The 27068-nt window shown below is 46.5% G+C and overlaps 1 protein-coding gene across 1 annotated transcript in view; it reads right to left on the bottom strand.

Moving 5' to 3' along the window:
• PRMT8 (protein arginine methyltransferase 8) overlaps positions 1-27068 on the bottom strand; it is an 889949-nt gene that overhangs the window by 250631 nt on the left and 612250 nt on the right. Inside the window, exon 4 of the mRNA XM_069628294.1 lies at positions 2635-2698. Within this exon, the coding sequence (XP_069484395.1) occupies positions 2635-2698 (64 nt within the window). The remainder of the gene's footprint in view (positions 1-2634; positions 2699-27068) is intronic.

The following is a 27068-nucleotide window of genomic DNA, read 5'->3' as shown; positions in this document are numbered from 1 at the left end:
TTTTTGAGAGAAGTAGGTAAGAGATGTCCTGACATGTAATCCCTGGATGGAGATGCTGACGCGGATGTTCAAGAAGGTGCGCGCACATCATGAGGGAATGAAAAGTCCCGCAGCCTGAAAGCCTTTAATCAGCATCGCCAAGGTGGCTGGCAGAAGGACTGAGCCCATGGCGGGTGGTTTTAGGAATACTGACTGCTAGGCAAGGTCCCTGATGGGGGTCGGGGCAGTACCCATTCAAGTGTGCTGAAGCAAATGCCCAGCGAGACCTGCTCCTCTATTGTGGAACATTGTGTCTCCCGGAGAGAAAGGGAATGGTAACAATAGGGCATTGTTACGTTGCTTGAAGAGATGAGCACTGGATGTCCTTGACAAGAAGGATCCCACTATGTGTTGTCTCAGCCTGTTCACTGTTTTCCATAGAGAAACACTAATTAGTTGCAGTTGTGTTCCTATGCCCAGCAGGTGTGTATCCAATCCCCAACTGTGAAATAATTCACAAAAGTTTAAACAAACCTCTTTGCGTCCAGTGCATCATTGCTCAGCCTACCAAAGGGCTCTTTCTAAAAAATGTGGTAATTGCATGCACAGGACCACCATCGCTGGCATTTTTATGCTATTCGGTCCCCTGCATGCAATTTTCCTCATTCACAAAATAGCAAAACAGGCAAAATTGACTTTCGTCTTTCAGTTAACTCTTCCTTTTGTAAAAGATGCAAATACTGCCTGCAAATGAAGCTTTTTAGAGAGCATTTACCATCAACATCATAACGTTATTCGGCCTTCAGGCCATCAAAGTACATTCTAACACAATAAATAGAGAGTAAGCATGATCGTAATGAACAAAAACAGCATTTAGATAAACCATTCCTTTTTAGGATACCATAAACTCCATGGGGCTGCCACTTTTAGCCCCAGTTGACATTGTCCCAGGGGTGTAAGGTTCGCACTAGTTAGGGGAGTGTGATTGTGGCATTTCCAAATGGGTCATCTGATTCTGGCAGGGGGTGCGGGCTGATTGAAATCCCTCTCCTGGCAGGCCGACCCACCCACACACTACTCCCCAGGACCCCATTAGCCACCCTACGGTCCCAAAAATCCAGCTTAATGGAGTCATAATGGTTTATGCCCTTGCTTGGAATTCTGCGGCAACCCGCCATAGATTCCCTGGAGACAAACGTGCAGCCTCCGGTGGTCTGCAGCCAGTGTGAGCACTTATTAAGGAGGACATCCCGTGGCTCTGGGTTATCAGCTGGCAATTTGGGGACTCCATGAAGGTATACTGAGGCGCATAAAGGCCTTCCCTGGGTATGGTACTTAGCCAAGCCCTCTCCTTCACATATGCAGTGAGCCCCAGTCTCTGCCCCTTTTGGGCAGTGCGTGTCCATAAAGGTAGAACCGTGGTCTGCAGATAAAGAAATAGTTAGCCTTGAGTTTAGGACCACGCAGCTCTCACTTGTCTTGGCTTTCAAATCACAAGTTTGTTTGGTGGCACTTGATCTCCCCACTGCCAGATTGTGGTGGGCAATAATCTATTCTCGGGAGGCTGTGGCCGGGAGAGCGTGGGCTGAGGGGCATTCCGGGGGCTGGGTCTTCATTTACAGCATTTAGAAGTCTATGGACTCTGATTTTAGAAACCTTTGAATGCAGGAGGACTATATGAGAAACCATTTATTTTGCGCCTGCATAAAAATGTCACGCAGGCGTAAATGTTTTAATTTTTAGGCGGAGCCGAAAAGAGGAGGAGGAAATTAATTTGCCCTTCCGTTTCCCACTTCTCCTGCAAAAGATTTGTAAAAGGCTCTGGAGCGGTGAAATAGGTGGAAAGGCTGAAATGAGGCAGTAAAATACAGCCCCATTTTGTGTACAGTTGGATCACAAAGCGACAGTACAGATCAGGGAACCTTCTTGATGGTGGTTCTGTGATTTGTCTAACTTTCTTCTGGTGTGTTTAATATAAATACATGTATGTATATGATGAGACTCACATAGGCATTTGGGATCCTGGCATTGGCGTTTGCCCCACCAAGTGCTAATGCTACAGAGGCACAATTCGCTATGGACATTTTGCATTTTTTGATGTATTCTGCACTCGGCATTTGTCTATACAATTGTGGACAAATCCTACATTTCAAGCAGTTGAATTGTTATTATGCCCATGATATGATATGAAAGGTTATTTATAACGCACTTAATAGCCCGAGGTTTCTAAGCGCGGACCGGGGATCGAACCTGTGTTGCTCTGTGTCTTGCTTCCAAGAGGACAGGAGACAACTCCCGAGGCTAGTTGACAATGTTTGAAATAGTTGACATGCCTAGAGTTTGGGAATGAGATCAGGTCACCAAGATAAACGTTTTCTCACACTACCAAAATAGATGTACTTGTCAAGTGTCAAATAAATATATATATATATATATATATATATATATATATATATATATATATATATATATATATCATATTTGTGTTGCATTCTTTTTTTCATTTTCTGTTAGTGCCCTGTGTCATCAATATTAATCTGAGACAAGCTATACAATGTCAAATGCTTGCAGGTTGCATCGCTAGGCTTCATAATGAGCATTGCACAAGGCTCCCTTGTGGGTTTTCTCCTTCAACTACATTTAAATGTGCCTTACTGTTGTCCAGGTGGTTTGCCTTGATGATTTTTTCCGAGTACTCTGAAATGCTTGAACATTCAATCTAAAAAAAAAAAAAAATATTTAAAAAAAGTTTCATCTAAGTCCTTCATAGCAAGTCACCAGCAATAGAATATATTTTATGCAACATTACATTTACACAAATAGCGTTCATACAGTCATAAGACCAGTTTAAATCAAAGAGCAGCAATACTTTATGGTGTGAAAAGCTGTAGAATACTCTAAGACTGATAACGCAATCTACCTAGTCATCAGTGTAGCAGGCCCCGTACCTTAGACATAGGTTCATATTTTGGAGGTATGCCAGAAAGAGGTATATTGATACTGAAAACCACTGTGACCCATGTTATACAGAACTCACGGATTATGTCAAAAATGACTGATGAATTGAGAAATGATTTCTGATAGGAATTTCCTGGGGTGAGTCCTTAACAGTTGATGAAGGAATTAATAATAGCTGAGGTGTTATGCTGTGGAGTGTGGCAATGGCCTGGTAGCTGAGTTCACTGGCTTGGGTACAAGAGTAGCCTTTAACAAGGACTGCAGCACCATTACCATCTGGTACAGCCTGTAGCTGATGATATTATTGCTATTAGCAATCACATGAGCAGCTGCATGGCCATCACTTCCCTTTTTATTTGTGGAAAACTGTAACTTGCAGTGTGGATTCGTGGGTATGGTACGGTAATGTTTATTTGTAAAGCACCTATACACAGGCAAGTGTTTCAAGGCACTCAAGGAGATAGGGGACAGGGTGGGGGGGAACAACAGTCATTCGGAGCCAATGAGTTTCTGAATCATAACCAGTCTGCCCAGGCAGATTAAGTGCATATAATGCAGTTAATTGTGAAGATAACAACAACTCGGTCTGACAACGATTTTGCAGTTTTTTCAAGAGCATAGAGGTGCCACCATGCAGGAGGGGAGACAGAGTGGATAGGATAGACAATCTTCGAGGCATGGTATGTTCATATCGTGAAAGTGCACAAGACGGTAGGGGGGAGGGGGAGGAGGAGAAGTGCAAGGGGGGGTGGAGACCAAGTGCCCCAGTTGGTCAGAATTGGGGTAGTGCTGAGAGATGCCATTCTCAAAGGGTAATGTACTGGGTGCAGTAGTATTGAGGCAGTGTAGGCCCTGAGGCAAGTGCTGGAGGACTGGCGAGGGTTCCTGGGGACATGTGAGACTCTGAGGTAGTCCCAACGGCCAGTAGGCATGCTGTGCGGAGAGGGAGGGAGAGAGGGATAGAGCGGAGAGAGGATTAGCAGGGTGAAGGGGAGAGAGAAGGAAGAGGAGAAGAGGAAGGTCTTAAGGAGTTTCTGGAATTTAAGGAGGTCAGGCTCAAGACGGAAGATGGCAGGGAGGCTATTCCAGAAGGAGGCCCCTACTTCAAATCTTTGCTTAGAGAACCGGCTCACTTGCAGAAGGTTAGAGGTAGGTGAGCGGAGGGCTCAGGAGGGACAATATTTAGGAAGGCATCAGCAAAGATAGGTGGGTCCCAAGCCCCAGAAAGCCTTGTGAACAATGTAGTGGTTCTTGAACGTGATCCTTGCAGCCACGGGGAGCTAGTGGAGGGCCACATCTTCGCAACATAGACACCAAGAAGAATGGAACGTGGTCTCCCTCTCACTGTGCTTAGAGAGGCATCAGCTTCACCTCACTGATGATCCCCAACAAGGGTGAAACACGTGTATGGGGTTGCTGGTGGTACTCTCGTTCAGATTGGAGTTGCCATTGTATTTCGGTGCTGGACTGCCCCTGGGCAGGACAAAGACTGATATGCAAATGGATATTTCCCATCTGTGAAAGGCACAGTGAGTAAAAGCAGTGGCTGCGAACTCTCAAGTGGTTAATAACCACTGAACAGGTTATCATGTCTGTTCTTGCGAGAGAGGGGCGCCCGCTACCTTTGTAAAAGAATGGAATAGGAGTTCAAAAGAAAGAGGCACCTTTCTATTCTACTTTCATGGCATCCATGATCAGTAAACATGCTTGTTCCCAGGAGCAGTGACAAACGAGAATGCAGGGGAAAGGTATGTCTTAATTTCTCTCAAAGGATCCGAGTGAAGAAAGGGAGGTACGGGAGAGAGAGAAAGTCCAACAGCTTGCTGAAATCCCTGACTTGCAATAGCTCATAGCTTGCGTTTCAAGTAATGGGATTGTCAGCTACTACAATTCTGCCTTATCTCCATTCAGCTAAGGATATACATATTCCATCTCAAAGTAAAATCAACCAAAAAAGTAGATGTCTTCTTTATTGGTTCCTCCTCGCATGCTCAGAGTCAGTGTTGGCTTGATAACAGGCGATAGAGGTTTTCACCTGTACCAACACCTGCTACCAGAAATACTCAGGCTTCTGCACTGATGTCAATTCTTTGTTTATGCTCCATGTTGACAGAAAATATCAGAATTTACTGGTTTCAGCTGATCCTCATCAAATTAATGAAAAATGAAACACCACCAGCAAACCTGAACTTCTTTGAACAGTCCCTGTTGGTCTTCCACCCTATAAAAAAAATATTCCCTTTGGGTCTACCAGACCCTAACGTAGCACCATTCAAATCTGGTTTCAAGCTGCAGCACATCATATGTTTGGTCAGAAGAAATACAACTGCATCACTGTGAAGGATTGTCATCTTGCAAGGGTAGAACACCCTAGCTTTTAAATATTTATTAATACAATTATGCTGATAATCCATCCAAATGCATAGTGTACACCTGTGCCCTGCTGCATCAGTATCCTGAAATACAGTGCCTCCTCGACAGTGACACAGAGCAGGTTGAGAGGTCACAGAGCTGTCTGACAGCTTCTGTGACAGCTAAGTCACTGTAGTGCAGAGGCTGCATTTAAAATGTCCCCCCCATTTTCCAAAACCACATAATTATGAAAAACTATCATCCTGGTGGCAGTTTAATCTTCAAACACAAGTTATACCTGAGTTCTGGTGTATGGTGGCGGTTAGTTTACCAATCATCAACCTTGTTTGGACACCTTCAAAACAACGGGGCTTGCAGTGTTGACTTTGGCACTTTTTCAAACCTCTTTGAACCGCTATTATTGCTTTTTAAATCAGTTTGCCGCTGCAGTTCATCAGCTCAGTGTGTCAGTTGCCTCGACTCGAAAAAGAAGCCTGCTGCTGTATAATTCTTCCAACTTCCTCACTTTGAACAGCTCCTTGCATTACCAGCATCTTAATCGCTGACTCAAGCTTAAACGCTGAACCACCCTCTTCAAGCCAAACCCTATGAATAGTACATTGAACAGAAACAAGCTCCAGTTCAAACCCACCTCAATGCCTGCCCCCAGTTTTGATCACTGTGGCTTGGTGCATCCAAACCTGGTTCGACTTCAGTAGCAAAGAACGATAAGTAGCCCAGTTTGACACAGTTGAACTGCCAAGAACTAAGAAAGGTAATGTTGGAATGGCCCAGCCCCTGGACCATTCTTGGGACCATAGAGACTGGTTAAGTCGTTTCTTGCACCTTTTCCCCATAGGATACATTCTTTTAATCAACGCTGAAGTGATTCATTGCCTTCTTGCCCCCACTGCTAAGTATCCAGGGCGCTTTCATCCTTACATACTGCTTTTCCCTGTCTTCCTTTACAGCTGTAGTATTTGTTTGTGTTTTCTAGTATCGTTTTTATTGCATAACTGTGTGTTTAATTAATATATATATATAGATATATATAAATATATATATCTATATATATATTAAATGAAAAAACGTTGTTAAAGGAACATTATGGTTAAATAGCCCTATGAAATTCAATGAAAAACCGTTGTTAAATGGACGTTATGGTTACAAGTAAAACCGAAAAATCTCAGAAATTCGCCAGTTATGGTAAGCTAAGCAGCCATAACTCGTGCCACCACTGTGCACTGTTAAAAATAACACCCCTGACATCAAAGATGACATCACACATGTCATTGATGACATCACATATGTGGCCCACTTGTTTTTGTTCACTGAAATATCTAGGCCAGGTGGTTTTGTTCACTGGCCGTAAGAATATTGAGATTCAAAAGGTGCTGTATATCTAGAGGTTTTTCAGTTTTACCTGTAACCATAACGTCCCTTTAACAAGATGTTTTCATTGAATTTCATAGGTTTTTATTAGTGCAACTTAACCATAAAGTCCCTTTAACAAAGTTTTTTCAGTGTATTGTATAGGTTTTTATTGGTGCAATTTAACCATAACGTCTCTTTAACAACGTTTTTTCAGAGAATTCCAATGGTTTTTACCAGTGCATGCTATTTTCCTACAAATTATAAATATCATACTTACCCCAATATGGCAAGGTTTTTGTCCAATTTACAACGTTTCACCTTAAAACTCTGTCATTTTCCACCTTCTAGCATAATTTTTAACACTTCTATACTTTTTCCACAGTTTTTGCTTCCGTCGATGTCTGCAAACATCTGACGCCACTGTTGACATTCCGGACAGTGCCATGTGGCCATGTGCTTGAGCGTAGAATGATGACGTGTCAATGAACGTGTTTGTACTTCACGTTCGGGTCCTTTCTTCGAGTACAGTTCAGAACTGCATTTTCTACTGATGTAGGAACTTTCTTTTTTTTTTAATAACTCTGTTTATTAAATTTAAACAACAAAACATAAGAGACATATAAGAATAAGACATGAATCAGCAGTATACATGTGGAAGGCAATCTCAGCAGTATACAAGTTGAAGGCAGTCGTCCATATCAACGGGGCCCGTAGGGCCGAGGACCAGAAGACAACAAGACAACAATAGGACCAGGCAGGCAAACAAGGCAAGCATCACTACCGGTGCACCCCCACCCACAGAGCTTATTGAGCATCTAGCCATTTGCCCCATATTTTCTCGAATTTACGGGGGCAGCCCCTTGCATTATAAATTCGGCGCTCTAAGGTAGCACCTCGGTCCAGCTCGTTACTCCATCGATTCAGGCTCAATGGTTCGTCCGACCCCCAATTGGCCGCTATAAGCCTTTTGCTCGCCCCCAGCGCCGTTGCCAAGAACATTTTTTCATGTTTGGACAGGTCTACTTCCCCTCCAATGCCCAATAGTACCATCTTGGGGTCCCTGGGAATTGGTGTCCCCAGAGCGGCTGAGATTGTACCAACGCATTCCACCCAGAAGGCCTGTATCACCTGACAGTCCCATATCATATGGTAGAAGGTGGCGGGTTCAGTTTTGCATCGGACACATGTCTCGTCTTCTATTCCACCCCATCTGGCCATTGCAGTGCGCGAGTGATATGATCGATGTAAGATCCTCAACTGTATGAGCCTAAGCTTGGATTCTATCCCAATTTCTCTGGGGGACATTAATGCTTCTACCCAGTCTTCAGGTTCCAGGGGGCCCAGGTCCCTTTCCCACTTTGCCTTTAGTCCGTCGAGTTGTGGAGTCCCGAATGAGCTAAGGGCCTGATAGAGGCTGGAAGTGACCCTAGAAGAGATGTACTGCGGGAGAATATTGGTCTCGATGGGGGAGCAAGGGGGTAGGACCGTCGTGTCGGGGAATTGGGCGCGGATTGCATGGGACAATTGCGCATGCCGAAACCGATCCATGGGGGCCAGGTTGAATCGTTCGCGCATGGTCTCAAAGCTCAAGAGGCGGCCCTCTTGTATAATTTGTGCTAATGTGTGTATTCCTTTGGTCAGCCAGTGACCGAAGGGGCCCATTTTTACCAGTTCTGGGAGGAGCGCATTGTGCCATATGGGTTGCGACAGTGTTGGCTGGCCTTCCCAGCCAATTAGCTTGTGAGCGGCCCGCCAAGCCCTCCGGATATGATGGGACATTTTGGGCAGCGCCGGGAGTTGGTCGCGGGTGGCGTAGAGGATTTGGAGCGGTGTTAGTGGGGACATGGTCTCCAGCTCTATACGGTTGTGTGGCTGTGTGGGGTCTGCATGTATCCAGTCATTCACTACTCCTATTTGTGTGGCCAAGTAATAGGTGCGTATGCAAGGTAACCCGATGCCTCCCTCCCACACCGATCTTTGGAGCGTGTCAAGGGCAATCCTGGATTGTTTCCCTCCCCAAAGCAATGTGCGCAGATTCTTGTCGATGAGTGCGAAGGTTTCCCGGGGGATGGGGAACGGGGTGTTCTGGAGGACATACAACAGTCTGGGAAGGGTCATCATTTTGAATAGTGCGGCCCGGCCCATTAGGGACAGGGGGAGAGATTGCCAGTGGGGGATGTCTCTAATGAACCGCTCTATTACTGGTTGTATATTAAGTCGGGGGAACCCATCGAGCGTCGGGTCAAGCCGTATACCCAGGTATTTGAATTCCCTGATAGAGACGCGATATGGGCAGGTCTCCGGGATCGCAGGCTCACCCCCCTGAATCGGGAAGAAGATGGTTTTGGCCTCATTAACCTTTAGGCCTGCAAAGGACTGATATTCCCCGAGTATGCGGGAGACCACCGGGCACGAGACACCTGGGTTACTAAGGTATATGAGCAGGTCGTCCGCATAGAGCGAAAGGCGGTCTTCCCCCCCTCCCGGCCAGACGAAACCATTCCAGTTGGCGTTAGCTCTAAGCTCAATCGCTAGTGGCTCGATGGCCAGGAGGAAGAGGAGTGGCGACAGCGGGCACCCCTGCCTCGTGCCTCGACCCAGGGGGAAAGGTTTGGAGGACATGCCGTTCACCCTCACCGTGGCCTCCGGGGATGCATATAACAGTTTTACCCACGATATAAACGTCTGCCCCAAGTTCATCCTGGCCATGATCTCCCACAAGGCATCCCACCCCACTGAGTCAAACGCCTTTTCGAAGTCCACCGCCAGGAGGGCGAGTGGAGCTGGTATCTCCTTTGCCCTGGATAGCGCCAATTGGACCCTGCGCAAGTTCATTCGAGTCGACTTATTGGGCATAAAACCGCATTGGTCCGGGTGGATTAGGGTCTCAATCACTTGCAGTAGTCTGTTGGCGAGTGTTTTGGTGAGGACCTTCGCTTCGCCATTAATCAGGGATATCGGGCGATAGGAGGCACATTCCTCCGGGGGTTTCCCCGGCTTGTGTATGACCACTATGCATGCCTTCCTGAGGTCTGGGGGGAGTGCTCCTAGTTCCCTGCTGCGTAGAAACATGCGGTGCATGTGGGTGGGAAGCATGCTACCAAGGCACTTCCACGTTTCTGTTGGGAACCCATTGGGGCCCGGAGTTTTCCCGGGCTGGAGTTGTGCCAGTGCCTCCTGCACCTCAGTGTCAGTAATATCCGCATTCAGGAGGTCTGATTGGTGCTGCAGGAGTGTCGGGATTTCGATGTGGTCGAGGTATCGGGAGGGTTCGACTGGTGGGTTCCCCGTGGGCGGGGTGTAAAGATTTTTGTAGTAGGTGGCGAATGCCTCGACGATATCTGAATCTTCCGTCAGTAGTGTCCCATCCGGAGATCTGATTGCCCTAACGTGTCCCCTGCTCTGCACGCGTCTCTCCAACCAGGCCAGTGTCTTGTTAGCTTTGTCGCCCTTTTCATATATTTGGCTTCGGACTAACTGGTGAGCATTTCGTGCATTGTCTAGGGACAGGTTACTGAGGGCGGCCTGCGCCGTGAGCATCGCCTCCTTTGCTTCTTGGGTGTTCTGTATGAGGGTTTGTCGCTCACACTCCAGGACGCGTGTCTCTGCATCCCTGACCTTCTGGACTTGGCGTTGTTGGTAGGCGGAGACCTTGGAGATAGCCTCCCCTCGTAGGACAGTTTTGTATGCCTCCCAGATCGTGATCGGGCAGTCCACCGAGCCCACATTGTGTTCGAAATATTCCGCTGTCGTCTTCTCTAGCTCTTCTGCAATCTCGGGAAGACGGAGATGGTACGTATTTAGGCGCCAGCTACGGTCTGAGCGGCAGGAAGAGTTCTTGAGGGTCAAGAGAAGCGGGGAGTGGTCCGAGATCCCTCTTGCGAGGAATACAGCATCGAGGAGTCTGTGGGTTATATTGCGAGGGATGAAGGCGTAGTCGATCCTGGAGAATGATTTGTGGACCCCAGAATAGAAGGAGAACCCTGCCTCGTCGCCATGGAGTGTGCGCCAGGTGTCCACCATTCCTGAGGTTTCTGCAAACGTGGTGAGTGGCGTAGAGGTGGGACGTGTTCCAGCTCTCCTATAGGTTCTGTCGATTGTGATGTCCATTACCTCGTTAAAGTCCCCTCCGAGCACCCACACATCCGCCTCCTCCTCCAGGAGTAAGTTCTGTAATTCAGCGAGCAGTTCCTTCGTCAGTGTGGGGGGGGCATAGAGCGCTGCCAGGCCCCATCTCTCTCCCCAGATGTCCGCCAGCAACAGCACATAGCGGCCCCGGGGGTCCGTCCTGATCTTCCTAACATGGAGAGGAACTCTCTTGTGGACGAGTATCATTGTGCCCCTCGCCCCTTTCGTGAATCCGGCATGGTAGACCTTCGAGTAGTTGGATCTTTTGAAAAAGATGGTGTTGGTGCCTGTCAGATGTGTTTCATTTAAGAGGGCAATGTCTGGCGAGTGTCGGTTTAGGTACTGAAGTACCAGTCTTCGCTTTATGCTGGAGCCGAGGCCATTGACGTTCCAGGACAGTATCTTCACTTTGTTGGAGTTCATCCTGTCAGCGTGAGACTATTTGTTGGGGTGTCTGAGAGGATTAGTGGCCGTTGCATTTTCCCCCCGGGGGCATAAGTTGTTTCCTTCTCGGGGTGGGGGGGACCCCCAGCGGCCGCCTCGCATCGGAGTGTCTGAAGACTGGCAGGTGCCTGCGTCTCTGAACCTGGCCCACTGTAGTGTTTGTCTGACTTGCCTGCTTTCATCGTTTTCCAGCTTTCTTTTCCCGTGAATTTGCTTCTTCAAATCCCCAAAACTCCCCCCACCCTGCACTTCCCTTCCAACTGGGAGCACCTGTCGCCCTAACATCGAACTTATAACTTGTTGAACGTAAACTTCGTCGGAATGACCCGACCTAGGGTGTTGGCTCCAGTGGAGACGCCCTGACTGTGTTTGGAACTGCGGTGTCAAGGTGGTGGTGGCCGCGGTGGTGTAATTTCCATGGTGTCCCTTGGTGACCTCAGTACTGTGATGCCCAGGCCTCATCCGTTCTCAGTGGTATTCCTGAGGGGGGGTCTTGGTGTTTCTGTTTCGGGGCCCATCGGAGTAGGAGGCGGCGAGTCCTGCCCGGGCCCGGGTTTGCGAGCGGGCGGCCCAGAGGGCGAGCGCCGAGTCGTCGGCCCATTAAGGATCTGTGTTTCGAGCCAGTCCCATGCTTCTTTGGGGCTGTGGAATAGGTGTGTCGTTCCCTCGTGGTGAACCTTGAGCAACGCCGGGAAAAAGAGGGCGAACTTGATGGATAGAGAGTGAAGCTTTTTCTTAACCGAGTCAAACGACTGGCGGGCCCGCTGAACCTCCTTAGTGTAGTCCGGGTAGAACCCTACTTTATAGCCGTTGTATGTGATTGGGCCGGAGGCCCGTGCCATCTGGAGGATGGCGTCTCGGTCTCGGTAGTTCAGGAGGCGTGCAATTATAGTTCGGGGGGGGCTCCTGGGGTAGGTCGCCCAGTGGGTACCCTATGTGCTCTTTCGATAGAAAAGAATTTTGACAGTTTCTTGGGGGCAAAGATATGGGTCAGCCAGTCTTCTAGGAAAAGTTCGACACTGGGGCCCTCCTCTTTCTCCGGGATCCCAAGAATCCTGAGGTTATTGCGCCGTGCCCTGCCCTCACTGTCTTCAGCTCGGTATTCTAGTTGGTTAACCTTCTGGGCAATTATGGCGAGTTGTTGTTCCAACTGACGGACATTATCTTCTGTGTCCGACACTCTTTGCTCCGCTTCTCCTACTCTGGACGATAAATTGCGCAGATCCTGACGTAGGAGAGATACTTCCGTGCAGACTCCGCCAATTTTGAGTTCCAGCGATGTTCTCGAGTCCCCAATTGCCTTCATTAAGTCTCTCAGGGAGAGTTGGGGGTCCTGAGCTGCTTCCCCACCATCCGCTTCCGCTGGGGATTGCATTTCCAGGCGGGGGGGGGCTTCCACGGTATAGAGGTCCATTTTGCTTTGTAGGGTCTGCCTCCTAGCCTTATCTTTTCCCATGGCGGAGTCGGGTATTCGTGTGAGGCGGCAAGTCCGGATGGGACGTATTGGTGCCCCCCAGGGGGTCGTTGTAAAGTCTGAGTTGGGGTGGGTTTGTCGGGCGACGATCCTTCCCTATTGTGTCCCTGTTCAGGTGTGCCGGCGGGATTGCTTGGCCGCTGGAAGCAGACCCCTGCTATGGTTGGTCCGTTGTGTCTATTGGAGGGTCGCGGGCCCACAGAGATGGCATCCGCATATACGCCCCCCCGGAGCCCGTATTATGTTCAGTTCATGAGTGACGTGTGGAAGGCGATAGCCGCGGCTCTCCGCCGTGCGCGCCACTTTGTGCTGCCCCTGGAGGCCGTTAATTGTGTCGATTGAGGGGCAGATCCCTTTGTCGTTGGCGGTTCCAAGGGTCCCTGGTCGGGGTTGGTCCGGTGAATTTCGGGGGTTTGCCCCAATGCGCGGTCTCACACCGGGCTGCCCCAGTGGGGTATCTGCCCCGCTCCTTGTGCTTGTGAAGTCGTGGCCTTTACAACGGGAGGCCTCCGACCCTCCCCGGGTCACTGCCCACAGTTGTTAACTTATTGCCAGTTCCCTGGACCCACGATCGTTTGTGGAGGGTGCTGCGGACGTTGTCACCCGTTCTGGGTGCTAATGGTGATGGGGGAGGGGAGCGTCCCCAGTCCCCTCAGCTCCGTGCCCCCCACAGGTGGACCTCCGAATTCACTTTTGGGTGGGGGGTGAGGCGTCTCCTTAATGCGGGTCGGTATCCCGCCGGTTGCCCTTACCTCGTTAATGCTGATGGAGGAGCGCAACACCGCGTTACCGGTTCCCGTGTCGCGGCTCAACCCCAGGCGTGACAGTCCCGCAAATTGAGGGAGAGGCGGGTGGGGGCAGAAAGGCGTTCTGCTCGCCTCTGTTTACGCCGCCGGGTCTGGTGGCACAGCGTAGAGATCCCTTGCTGTCCGTGCAGTGCTGGTGTCCAGGATCGTCGCGGCTTCAGCGCCGAGCGTCGGCCGTGCCCGCGGTTCGGGCACTCGGACGGCCGTCTCAAGCAGGGGGCTCAGCAGGGTGGAGGAGCCCCGGGCGGCAGTCAGGAGGAACCGGAGCGATGCCTCGGGCCGGCGTCCTCGGCCCCCCCCGGCTCGTCCGCTCCCCGAGGGCCTCAGTGGCCGCCGCAGCTCATGGGGGGAGGGGCGAAGGAGCCGCAGTTAACCGCCCAGCAATGGCGGCGAGTCTCTCGTCGGCGGACTCAGGGACGTTTCTCACGCCCCCCGGTCCGATTCTGCTCGGGGTTGAAGCAGGCAGTGCCTGGATGGGTCCGCCAGTGTTGTGCTGCTTCAGGAGGTCGGGCGAATTCCCGGAGCGGAATAAATGAAGGATATTTAATCGCGGCCACCGGGAGCCGACGCGATTAGTTCTTCATGCGCGGCTCGCGCATGCGCAGTCCGATGTAGGAACTTTCAAGCTCAAAATGTACCCTTGCACAGCTCCTACTTACTCATTATCCATTAACAATCTAGTACAAAGCACATACTTGGAAAAATAGTAGCAAAACTGCTATTTATCTTACAAATGGCATCAGCTATTACCATCCCTCCTCCCCAAGAGCCACCTCCACCACCAGCTGGAGGACCCACACAACAAAAAAAGTGCTGTATTTCCAAAGACAATGAAGAGGACCATGAACATGAGGTAGAGGAAGTGCCTACCTCTAGCACCCAGAGAGAATCATGGGTGTGGCACTTATTTACCACTGTTGAGAATGTACCAAAGGATGAAGCTACAAAAGTGAAATGCACTGAGTGCAACTTTGTACTCAGTCTCAGACTACCTGGACATTACTCCTACGGGACCACTTCCATGCGCCGCCACACCAAATCCAACTAGTGCAATGCTCTCACCAAGATTGTTCCTTTGTTAGCAAGCAGTAGGCTGTCTTCCTCCACATCATCTTCCTCAACCAATACTGTAACCACACAGCCTACTTCTGTGGGACACAAAATCCCACCCGCTACCTTGCCAGCAATAAAAGAGGAAGTTGATCCATATCTTTGGAAGACAACAGTCCTCTGTATATACTGCAAGACACCAGTCTATAGGGGGAAGCAATTTCAACGTGTGTTTGAAGCTGTAATCAAGGAGCATGAGAAACACTGCCCACTACCTTAAAAGTAACACACTTCCCCTGTCCACTTGCTCCTCCATATTAGTGCTTGGTGCCTCTTCCCTCATTTCCCTCCTAACCTTACGTTCTAACCTCTCCTGGAAACATTTTCTTTTTTTAAAAACAACTTAAAGAAAGGTTACTTTAGGAACCACCGTTCACAGTTAAAAAATAGAACAAAAAAAAATCTTATAGACTCCATCTACATTACATTTCTCAGTAAAGTACATAGACTCAATACGTTTTTCCAACATTTCCATTAGCATTTTGTGTTATGCTAATGGGAATAATGTGTCGTTCCAGGGACTGGAACGGGGGATAACGGCCCAGCAGCCCAAGTTATTGGCCCAAGCAAAGTGTGTCTGTGTGCACCCTGATGCCTGCAGGCTTAGGCGTGTTATAAATAAATGAATAAATAAATAAATAAATAAATAAATAAATAAATAAATAAATAACTAAATATCAAGGGCTCCGGACTATTATCCTTCATTGCAGCCCCTGTCGCACATTGAAACACTTGTGTATAGGCACCTTATAAATGCCATATCATATCATAAAGGCCATTACCACCTCTGGTTCCCAAAGCGTGAACCCGTGGTGCTAAAAATAAAACCCTATGACCATATTACCACAAGCACATTTTTTCACCGTTCAAACCTATCCTACTTTAGAATAACTTCACCGCATAGCCGGTTGCAGGTGGACATGGCCACTTTAACACCATTTATTGTCCCTCACAGTCATGGCCAGTAGCAAGATTGTCTGGGTCATGTCCTTAAGCCATGTCCCGGACAATCTGGCCACTGTCCATAGCCACAGGCTATACCTCAGTCACTAAAGGTATATCACCATTTTTTGTGCCTACATTATGACACTTGTAAACAAATAAAACACAGGCATATTTGCAAAACCATGCTTTAAGGTCCTTGCCAATGCTCCTTACACGAGTTTGCCTGAAATCTGCCCATGATTTATTTTTTCCAAAATGTATGTACATACAATAGTCATATAACTTAGCCTCCACTTGACATCCATTCAGGCTTTACAAAAAACATTGAAGGTTGGGTCTATAATCTTTCTGAAAAGTTTTCTCCACATTTGTTAAACGGCAACAAAGTTATAAGCCATCTAAAAATGTTGAGACCCCCCCTCTAATTTAGACACATCTTGAGAAAATCCCACCAAACTTTACAAAAACATTCATATCCATATTTAAAATTGTTTAGCAAACGTTTTCGCAGATTTGTCAAACGGCACCATATTTATAAGCCTTTACATTATTTTGTGACCCCCCTCTGAATTTGTTCCCTCTCTTGACAAAACCGCTCCAAACTTTCCATAACCATTCAGAATCAAGTCTAGATAAATTCCAAAATTTTCATTGAGTGGCGCCAACGTTGTAAGCCATCCAAGAACTGCTTTTTACCAACCCTGTAATGCAGAAGGACTGCCCCCGAACATCCGGAGCGTTTGCGTACTTTGGGGGTGAAAAACACCAATTTTTTGTCTTCTTACGGCCATATCCCATCCCATCCTCATCACCCCTCACCTCCCCAGAGATTGTTTGATAAGTTTGACAAGTGCAATGTAGTGTTTTTTAATATTTTTCTACCGCGGTGTCCGCGAATCCAACATGGCGGGTGTTTCCAAAAATCTAACACACTTAACACTTTTCACCATCCAATCAGTGGGTACCCTCTGGGCCAATCGGATGCATGTCCGCGGACCAAACAGGGAAATGGGTCCCCAAAGCAGAGCCAGATAGCACTAATTTATTTGGACCTACCTTTTGGTCATTTAAAAAAAAAACTGCTGGACGGATTTACACCAGATTTACAAAAGCATGCTTTTGGGACCAGGCCACTGCGCTTGGTGAAAAATTGGTGAAAATCCATCCAGCGGTTTTGGATCTAGGCATGAGCAACATGTGTTTCCATAATGTCAATGAAAAAAAAAAATTGGGACCCCCCTATAACTTTGCCCTCCCTTGACGAAACCTCACCAAACTTTCCCAAAAATTCAGAGCGGGCCATGCAAAGTTTGGTAAGGATTCCTCCAGGGGAAGCAAAGTTATAAGCCGTCCAAAAAGTGCTCTTCCTATGAGTTGAGCAACTTAATCATAACAACATGGCCGCTACCGCAGTCAGTATAAAATATATATATATATGTAAATGTATATACATATATATTCTCACTGAAAAAATGATGTTAAACAGACTTTATGGTTAAGATGCACTAATAGAAACCCATGAACTTATTTGAAAAAACATTGTTAAAAGGGCATTATGGTTGCAAGGTAAAATCAAAAAACAAAAGGAGTTCACCATTTATGGTAAGCAATGCAAACATAACTCACACTACCACCCTGCACTGCTTATACTAACGCACAGAACATTAAATGTGACATCATTGATGACATCACATATGCAGGGCAGTTGTTTTTGTTCAGTTACAGTAAGAATTTTAGACCGAGGACTGGAGCTGGTCATACTGCATTGAAAACTTGATACACATACTCTAAAAGTGCTGTATGTAGACCTTAAACTTGTGCCTTGTTCTTAAGGTACTTTCCTTAGGGTTTGGCCTGAGGTCATGGTGCACATACATAAAATACCACAGTATTTGTTTCCTCCTTGCTAGTGTTTCCCTGTAAGTGCCTCAAATTTGTATGCATTGATCCTCTGCATATACTAACTAAACATGTGTGCTGGAATACCTGTATTGTTAGCTGTTGATTCCAATTTTAACATTAGTCAAGCTTCTGATAGGCTAATACTTATGATTGTAATGACCAAATATACTAGATTAAGAATACTCTACTTCTATGGTCCATCATGCAGCAATTTCCTATGTGTATGTATTACTTGATTGCTGTATTCAGAACAAAACAGCAGTAGAACGTTTCTGTTTCTATAAGTATAAGTGTTGGAAGTGGCTTCTTGTGGTAGCAGAGTGGCTTGACGCTGTAGCAGTGTAAGGTTCTTTCCTCAGATTCATCGGATTGTCGGGTTTTGAGCCTCAACCTTGCGGACAGTGGATAGCGGTCGTGTCCTGTAGTGCTGCAGCGCATTGGCGCCAGTGCAGTTGAGTTGGGAATGGACAGACAAACCACATCCAAAACCATATTTATTGACAACATTAACTCAACGATGCTCGCCACTTAATGTCTGATGCCGATGGAGGAGCACTAACTGTCAGGTTGTGTCTCATACATGTCATTGCAGTTCAATTTTGGCCCAGCTTCACTGCTCCAGCATTTCATTATGTTGGGCAGTCTGTGATTGTCTATTGGTGGTTCCAAGGGAATCATGGTATGGAAATGATGTGGAATTGATGGATTGGCACACAAAGTGTTTACATTTACTAGCATTATGCCAAGTCTATGATATGAGGCAGTAACTGTGGGCCTAGTTGCCTTTGAGTTGCCTCTTTACTCATGCTGTTACATCATTTCACTTCGGCCCTTGAACCTGGCGCTTGTGGAGCTCACTGTCTCCTCAGGCATTTGCTATATGCTTTCCATCCATGCACTTCATGTCTTAACTAGATCAGGATTTTTACATTTCAGAGCGGTTTCTTTTTCCGATGCCACGATTCCACGAGGCAGCAACTGTAGTCTTTTTAGAGCGTTAAACACTTTATTTTGCTTTTCACTATTAACAATAAATAAAATACGACACAGAATGATTACATATAAAAAAAGCTTAACATGTCCTCACCAAACGATTAAAAACTTCAACAGTATTCTTACATAAGTCTTTAATTAAACACACATCTACAAATGACAAAACAAAATTCATAGCATCTGAGACATGCCTGGAGTTATTAACCTTGAAGTGGATTTTCAACCATAGGCGTCTCAGATGGAAGAATTTTGGACAAATAAATAAAACGTGAGTTAATTCCTCCTCAGTCCCGTGACCACACAAGCAAAGCTTGGAATTAAACAGCCATTTCATCCGCGCCCTCAAAGGTAAAACATTCAGAAGGATCATCGCAATAATGTGTCTTTGTGTCGGTGTTTGGATAACACTCAGAGAAAAATGTTCATAATAGGTCTGGCAGACCCCCCTCAAATGCCCCAACAAACTTACCTTATCCATAGTATTTATTGCAAAAACAACGTTGCTCTTTCTATCTTTCATGGATAGTTGTTGTTTAGTAATTAAACAACTCCTTAGTTTATCAAAGCCAATTCTCCACCTCTTGCACAGGTTGGTACAGTCCTTATGCAGGGGATATTTCGCATAGATCTCAGCCTTTTCAAGTTCTTCTCTTACATTCAAAAGATTAGGATTCAACAATGGAGAAGAATATAGTTTGCACAAAAATGCAAAAGACCTACGTTCGGCCTGTAAGGCAATGTTAGATACCCCAGTCTCCAGTGCAAGAGGAGTTGCTGGAGTGGTGTGCAGCAAACATAACAATTTTTTAAGCAGATAGAGTATACGGTCCAAGGAGGTACAGCTAACACTTCCCCACAATTCACTGCCATATAATATGGCAAAATAGATCTGAGCCTTGAGGGCTAATTTATCAAAGTGAAATCTGCCAAATGTTTTATAAAATCACCTGAGCGCACCCAAACTAGACCTTAGGCGTATTTCCAACATTGCTAGATGTGCAGACCACTGGCAGTTGCTGTCGAACATAACACCCAAGTAACAATATGAGTCCTCCACACTAAGATTGACGTTGCATATACACCAATTGAATGTATTTTCTTTTTTTAGAACCAAACACAACGATCTTGGTTTTCTTTAGAATTAATTTTAGACTGCTGTCCTCAAAATAATTTGATGCATAGGCAAGCCTGTAGGCCAGTCCCTTAGGGGTCAGATCTAGTAATACTGCATCATCTGCATACAGTAAAGAAGGGTATAACACTCTATTCAGGCTTGGTGGAAGAGAGCCCATCAAATGCAAGGGTGGTATGAAATCTGATAGAAAGATAATATACAAAAGGGGGGCTAGCGGACAGCCCTGACACACTCGTTTATTCGTGGGGAACTCACTTGAGGGCCCAGCACCGTGTTGGCCTCTAAGAAAGGCCCTAATATCTGAGTGCAAACAAACAATCATATGAAGTAGTGAAGATGGGACACCCAATCTCTTGAGTTTAGTCCATAATAAAGGTTGCTCAATGGAATCAAAGGCCTTGGCTAGATCCAAAAAGCCTGCACACTGTTCTTTCTTAACCATACATTTTATCTAAAATTATCCAAAGTATAAAAACATGGTCCGTTGCTGAGAACCCATTCCTGAATCCAGCCTGATAAATTGGAAGTATCTTATTTTGCTCCACCCATGACTCAAGATGGTCAGGAGACAATTAATATACATTTTTTAACTACAATCTAAAACGAAATAGGGAGAATCTGTGAGGATCCAACCTTGAGCCCTTTTTAAAGATTGGTTTGATTATACTCAGAGACGAAGAGTGAGGAATCATCAGTGAAGCAGTGACAGCATTGAAGAGTTTTAACAAGACTGGTAGCCACCAATCGGGGAAGCACCTTTACATTTCAGGTCTGATATTGTCCGGGACGATGCCTTACCTGGTTTGATACCCATAATTGCTTTTTCTACATCATCCAGTGAGAACGTAAAATCAATATCAACCTTATCTAGTAAAAGAAGTGTTTCAGCCTCGTCAAATAAAATAGTCTTAAAATGCACAGCCCACTCGCTGCCTGCAAACTGAAGCTTAAGCACCTTCCCGGAACGCACATGCCACCAAGTTCCAGAAACCACTTGTGACATTATCACTTGTAGCGGCTTTGAGTTTTTACCACTAGGATTCATAAAACAATGTACTCTTCAGGCTCAGAAGTTTCTAATAATCTCTCTTAGCCGCATATCTAGCCCCCACCGTGTTGTTATTGGATCTGGAATAAGCCATAAGGCAAATATAGCCCTATGACATTTTGCATCAAACCACGAGAGTCAGAACGGACCCGTGCATGACACTTTAGACCATTCCGTGATGGTAAAGGAACCGGACCCCTGCCCAATCCAGCCATAGGAATCAAGAGTTTCTCGCTAGCCCTTACAGAGGCTTTGTGGTCCCCTGCAAACGACTGTACTAAAAATGCATCCCTTGCAGACCGAGCGATATCCGAAATTGTCTGTTTGGCCTTTGAGCTATCGCAAGATGCTTTGAACCGCTCCATGAACTTCAGGTCTTGGCTAGCTCTGGATTGCTCCACTTGAGCGTGCTTTCTTCTAGATGCTACAATTCCAAGAGGCAATGACTGTGGGCTGTCTGAGCTTTGAGCTACCCCGAGATGTTTTGGACCATTTAGTGCTGGCGCTTCCATCTTTGATATCTTGTTTGTGCACTTTAAGTTTTTAATTGACCAAGACTGTTCTATTTTATTCTCAGGATCGTCAAGATTTTACATCAACAAGGCTGTGAATGCCAGTGGCCTAGCATTTAAACTGACTTTGATCAATATACCTGTGACTTGTATATTTGTTTGTGCTTTATATTTACTGTGAACCTATGTATTTATAATTGTTATCTCTTTTATGTGGGTTCAATGATTACTGCAGGTATTTAATGAGGGGACTTTTTATACCTTAAGATAAGTGTACTTTTGTAAATTCACAAAACCAGAACATTTTAGTATTTGACTGGTTAGCATAAGCGGCTATTATCTGGTTGAATGTATACATGTGTCTAGCATTTAAACAATCTTAGCACTTACACTATATCTGTGGGACTGAAGTTTTATATGGTATACTGAGTACCTGTTATTTTAGGATTTGGCATATTTGTTAGAAATGTTACCTACTTTTCATCCAATTAGCAGAAATCAGGTGCAAGGGCTCAAGAATTTAACTGCGGAATCTCCCATTGCTAAACGCAAGGCTTGTGACCCATTGGGGGCGGAAGCAGGGTCTATCGCAAAAAAGAAGCCCAAAGTATCCAGAAATGCAAAGGGATTTTTGGATCCTAAGAAGAGAGTGGCAGGGGTCGCAAAAGGTTCGGCAGCACTAATCAACAGGGGACGGGGGCGGGGGCTTTCACGTTGGAAAGTTTTAAAAAGAAGACAGTGTTGCCTCTGGATGCACAGGTTATGAGGGCTGAACAATGCATTATTGATATCAACACAATTGAATTCATCTGTAATGATTTGGAAGGAATCCTCCAAAGGATAGAGACTGAAATGCGTTAGAGGGAGCCAGCTATTTCGAAAGTACCTGGGAAGGAGAACACTATACCTAATTTGGCTCTGACAGGTTGTTTGGCAATAAGAACATTTCCACTAATATAGCTGGCAACTGTGAACTCGATCCGGTTCAGCTACATAAGGTTAGAGCATAACCCCAAATATATTTATGGGAAACGATTAACCATTATGGACAATCACATGCTAAACATTCATAAAGCTTTAGGCAAATGAGAGCCTGAACTAGATCTGCTTCTGAAGACAGCGAAAACTACCAGAGTGGGCGGTACCTCCGATGTATAAAGAAACTATACAAACTAGTTTATTGCGCAAAGCAAGTCACAGTATTAGGGAAAGCCGCTCGAACTGGTGCAATTGATGGAACTAAGAAGCTGAGCAGGCAGACTGTGGCTTCACAGGGATGCACCAATGCAGATAATTCAAGACTGGGGAAAAGGGGGTGCCACAAGGAGAAAGGAAGTAATAACAGACGTACTCAAAGGTACCCCAGCCTAGATGCGATTCAGTCACTGAGAACAGTGGTTAATCGGTGGAGACTGTAGATCTCACAAGTTCAATCTCGGCAATGGGGAGAATGGATCACCGGACAGAAGGAGAGTGCAGGCCCCTTTTGCGTTGCAAAGAGGGCCCAAAACGCATGATGAATTTTGATTGTTATGGGCACTTGGGGATGCTGAATGTGCCTCCTCAGGCGGCTCCCTTAGTCATAGTTATGGCACACGTGCCAAGTCTCACCTCCCAGGAGGACACCATTTCCCTCATGAACAAAGTTTTGTATTGTGTAGAGAATGTGTGTGGGTTTCCCTTGCTGAAGGGGAGGGATCTTCAAATTGCAGGTTGTTCTTCCTGGGTGGGCAAGGGAGAGAAATGTTTTCCCATTGATTGCAAAACCATTTGAATAAAGTTCTTGTGATTTTGTGGAAAGGTTTGCATAGACGGAGTGCCAATTCCAATATCCAGTTTCTACCTCTTGGTATTTTTTACAAGCTGCTGTGGATAGAGAGGATCTGGTGAATGATGGGTTTCAGTTGGGTAGCTCGCTGCCCCTTGTAAGGGTGTTGAAGTAGGAAGCTGAAACAAAGGTGGTATGGTTTTGGTTATATACTTTTCTTTATATAAGAAAAAAAGTACTCTCTATCCCTAACTTCTAAGAGGGGTTTCTCTGCTTCAAAACAAATACTAAAGGGTCCATCAGAATGTCAGTCAAATTAATCTCCACCATCCTATGTCACAGCCTACTTCTATCCCCCACAATACAACTAAAAGATAAACTAACACAAAGATCCTTCTTCAAGTATAATGGACCCCCTTCTCCTGCTTCTTAGATAATGTCTGAAAGAATGTTCTCTCACAACACAAATTCCAGGGGGTATGAATTACCTTCCCCTGGCTTGTGGGTTTCACCTAGTCTTTATATAATGTCACATGCAGAAGAATGGCTCCCTTCTCCTGGTGTAGATTTGTACAATTTAAAGCAAAACCAGGGGGACTTACTCTCTTCAACTGGTGTATCCAGCTAAACTCTCAGTACAGGACCAATAGAATCCCTCTCTACTCTTGATATGGCTTGAACACAGTTCACCACAAGACCTTGGGGAATGACTGCCTTCTCCTGGGATCTTTAATAGAACTCCTAGTTGGCTACCAGGAGAAGGACTCCCTTCTTCTGTTATTGCTTGGTACAGATCTTTCTCACTGCTTTCATCTTTATGCACACTTTGCCACTCTGCTTTGTTTTTAGTAAAGTCCCAAATCTTGTTGGGGTCCCAGAACCTTCTCTGGTGGTCAGTGGTTTTCTCTTTCCCACTGCAATGAGGAAGATTTCCTTTGATGCTTTCAGTGTCTGCTTTTGAGCCCCAGACCCTTGTATGGTGGTCAGTGGTTTTCTCTTTCCCACTGAGACGAGGAAGATTTCCTTTGATGCTTTCCGTATCTGCTTTTGGGTCCTAGACCCTTTCTCTGACTCTTGTTAGGGTCCCCAAACCTTCTGGTACTCTTGTTAGTGTCCCAAACACTTCTTGTGTTACTGGTAGGGCCCTCAACCCTTCCCTGGTGGTCAATGGGTTTCTGTCTGTCACTGACATAGGTAAGATGGTATTGGAGGGACGACTGACACTGGATAGACCCAATCGCTGATTCAGTCTCACTGAGACGAGTTAAAGCTGTTTGAGCATCTCTCCCACCTGTTCCCACATCCCCTCCGGGTCTCCCATTCCTCCCCTTACCCTCTCTGGGCTTTAGATACATCACTGGGGCTTCCTCAGACTGGGATAGGCTCCGTCGGCTCTTCAGGCTTCTCCCCATGTCAGGATCTGCAGCATGGCGTCTCCCTGCACAGCCCACCTTACTTCCTTTTCTTGGTCGTGAGCTCGGGTGTGCACTGACAGACCCATTGGAGAACTCCCACAGCTGCTCACCGGCATCTTCTGTGTCCCTCTCATGCTGGTCCACCAGCAGGATTGGAATCTCCTCTGTTGGAGATTGGCTGCACCTGCTTCCTCTCATGGCTGTGCTTAACTTTGTGGCTGGGCTTGCCCCATCTGACTGTCATTTGTTGCATTTTATACTTTGTATCCAGTTCCTCCCAGGTGGATTGCAACAGTCCTTTGACTCTGTTAATGATTGAATCCTCATGCCTCTGTGGGGCCCCCTTGTATCAGTACCAACACAGCAAATGATCTTTATGTCTCCTGTGTGTTTTCTCATCCTTGTACTTTGGGCTTTATTTCCAATGTTAAAATAATACATAGGCTTGCCTGCAATGTAATGGTCCTGAACATTTGGGAGGGTTAGGGAATGTCGGGGAGTGACAACATTCAATAGCCTGTACCCTATGACATTGTCCTTGTCCCCAGAGGGGGAGTTCCTCCCCATGAAGTCTTCCTGCATTGAACCACCCCTAGCGGGACTATTGGGTACGGGCTGCACCTCCATAGCCTCATGGGAGAGGGCTTCCCCGTGGGGAAAAGTGATGACACATTGTGAATAGTCACACTCTGTTATTTTCTGATGGTCATCAGAAAGGCACCTTTGGCATTCAAATCACAAGCAGGTTTCAGTGCCTGCAGGGCTTGGAAAATATTGATTGACCCGAGGTTCCCTTAGCAGTAGCTTGTCAACCTTCAACTCACCTAGTTGGAAAGGAGGAGATAATTGTGCCATGTGTTAAGGTTGGAGTATCACCTGTAAGGAACTCATGGAGCGACAGTAGAGACAAACACAAGTGATCACAGTTCAAGGGTGTTTATTAAACTGTAAATGCAGGGTGTAAAAAATGGATGAGCTAAATCTAAGATGGGAGCAAGCTTCGACCATCAAAGGAAAATATGGCAGTCCTTGTGGTGTTGTGTCAAAATAAAAGGGCCTATACTAAGAAAAAGCTATTGCCAATCCTTACTCTAAATCTCTAAATACAGAAAGAAGTGTGAGATAATGTTCTCAAGTAATTAAAGAAGTGTTCACAAAAAATAAGTCTGGATGTGGTTGCCAGGGGTGGTTGCCAGGGGCCTCCCTTCCCACGTTCTGAGCACGGGACAAGGTGGATCTTCTGAGCCCAGCACACACTCGAGCCTTCCCAGCACGAGTCGACAGTTCCATATTAGTTCTCCGATTGTTAAGTCTCTTTTCAATAAAAGTCTCATGCCTTCGAGGGCTTGATGCCTTCAATAAACAAACACAATGTTCTGTTCCATATATACTTTGAGTGACGGCTCCACCCCTAGGTCCCCCACTTCCGGGAGCAGACCACTAATCAGTTGTATTCCACAAAACAACTAAACAGTTCCTTTTCTCAATGAACTTCAGGTGATGAGTTTTCACCCTTGGTTCTCCCTCAGCCAGGCTCAGACCTAACTGACAAGGGGGACAATTCACTTCCCCAGGTCTTCCAATACTTCTTGCATTCACAAATCTTACTGTTTTTTTAAACAGTTCTTCTGGCTTTGCCCCTGGTTGTCGGCTTCCCTTTGCCGGGTTCACTGTTGCCAACTTTTACAGACAGTTCATTGTATTAATTTCACCATGTGGGATTCATTTCCCTTAGCTTTCACAATCATCTGTCGGTCAAAGACTTTCAACAGTACAGAGGATTTTACAAGACCCCTGTATGACCACTTTGACCCCTCTTCGCCTCTTCCCAAGGCCTTATGGTTATGGTAGTCTCTACCATCGGGTAATTGCCCAGAGTTTCCTGTGTAAGCACCCATGTGGTGCTGGATGCCTCTGTTGCTGGTTTGCCCCCTCTTTCATCAATAGTTTCTTTATCCTTTAAAAGCTAAATTTAGCCGTTGGCTACTTTTCAACAAATTTCGGTTTATTATTGATTCTCTCCTCGGCTCACTAGCTGTGATGAGCCACTTGGCTTTCTTCTCCTTGGAGTCAAGGTTGGTACCACTGAGACAAGCGTCTCTCCCTGGCTTGGCGGAGGATGGGTCTCCCGTAGGGTTGACACCTGCTGCAACACATGCTGGCCACTGTTCGCTGTCTTATGTCTCCTGCAGAGGTTTCACATGCCTTGGTTGTAAAGGGCAAGGTCGCTTCTCTCCGTGTCACCCTCTCGGTATGCACCGTCTTTCTCCTCCTCTCGAACTGCCGTGCTGAGTTAGCTCTTACATTGTGCGGTCTGCTTTGCTCATCCTGTGCCCCCGTGCTCCACTTTTTATCTCTGTGGAAAAGGGAAAGGGCCATCAGGTGTGTGGTCAATTGCCTGACTTTGCCTGACCCTTGTATTGGTACATGTCAGGTAACGGCTCTAGTGTTAGTCCATTGTCTTTCATGTCGGAAAAGGGGGGCAGCAGTTTTTGGGAATATCCTACGTTGTAGGATGGGGAAAAGGTGTTGAAAGAAGGGGGATACCGCATCTCACCCATCGGTGTCCCACTCCCACTCCCCAAGGACCCCCCATCCAGGTGATCTTCCCTCACTGGTCGACCCCCAGGAACTGGATGCAATAGCGATGGCTGTGTACTGGCCTCCTGGATGATAGCTACCTGGTGACAAGCCAGGGGTTTCTGACACACCAGGAGTTGGCAAA

This window comes from Ambystoma mexicanum, chromosome 12 (assembly GCF_040938575.1).
Source record: "Ambystoma mexicanum isolate Mex_15411 chromosome 12, UKY_AmexF1_1, whole genome shotgun sequence".
Lineage (NCBI taxonomy): Eukaryota > Metazoa > Chordata > Amphibia > Caudata > Ambystomatidae > Ambystoma > Ambystoma mexicanum.
Note: the sequence above shows the minus strand (reverse complement) of the source record. Positions and strands in the feature narration are given on the sequence as shown.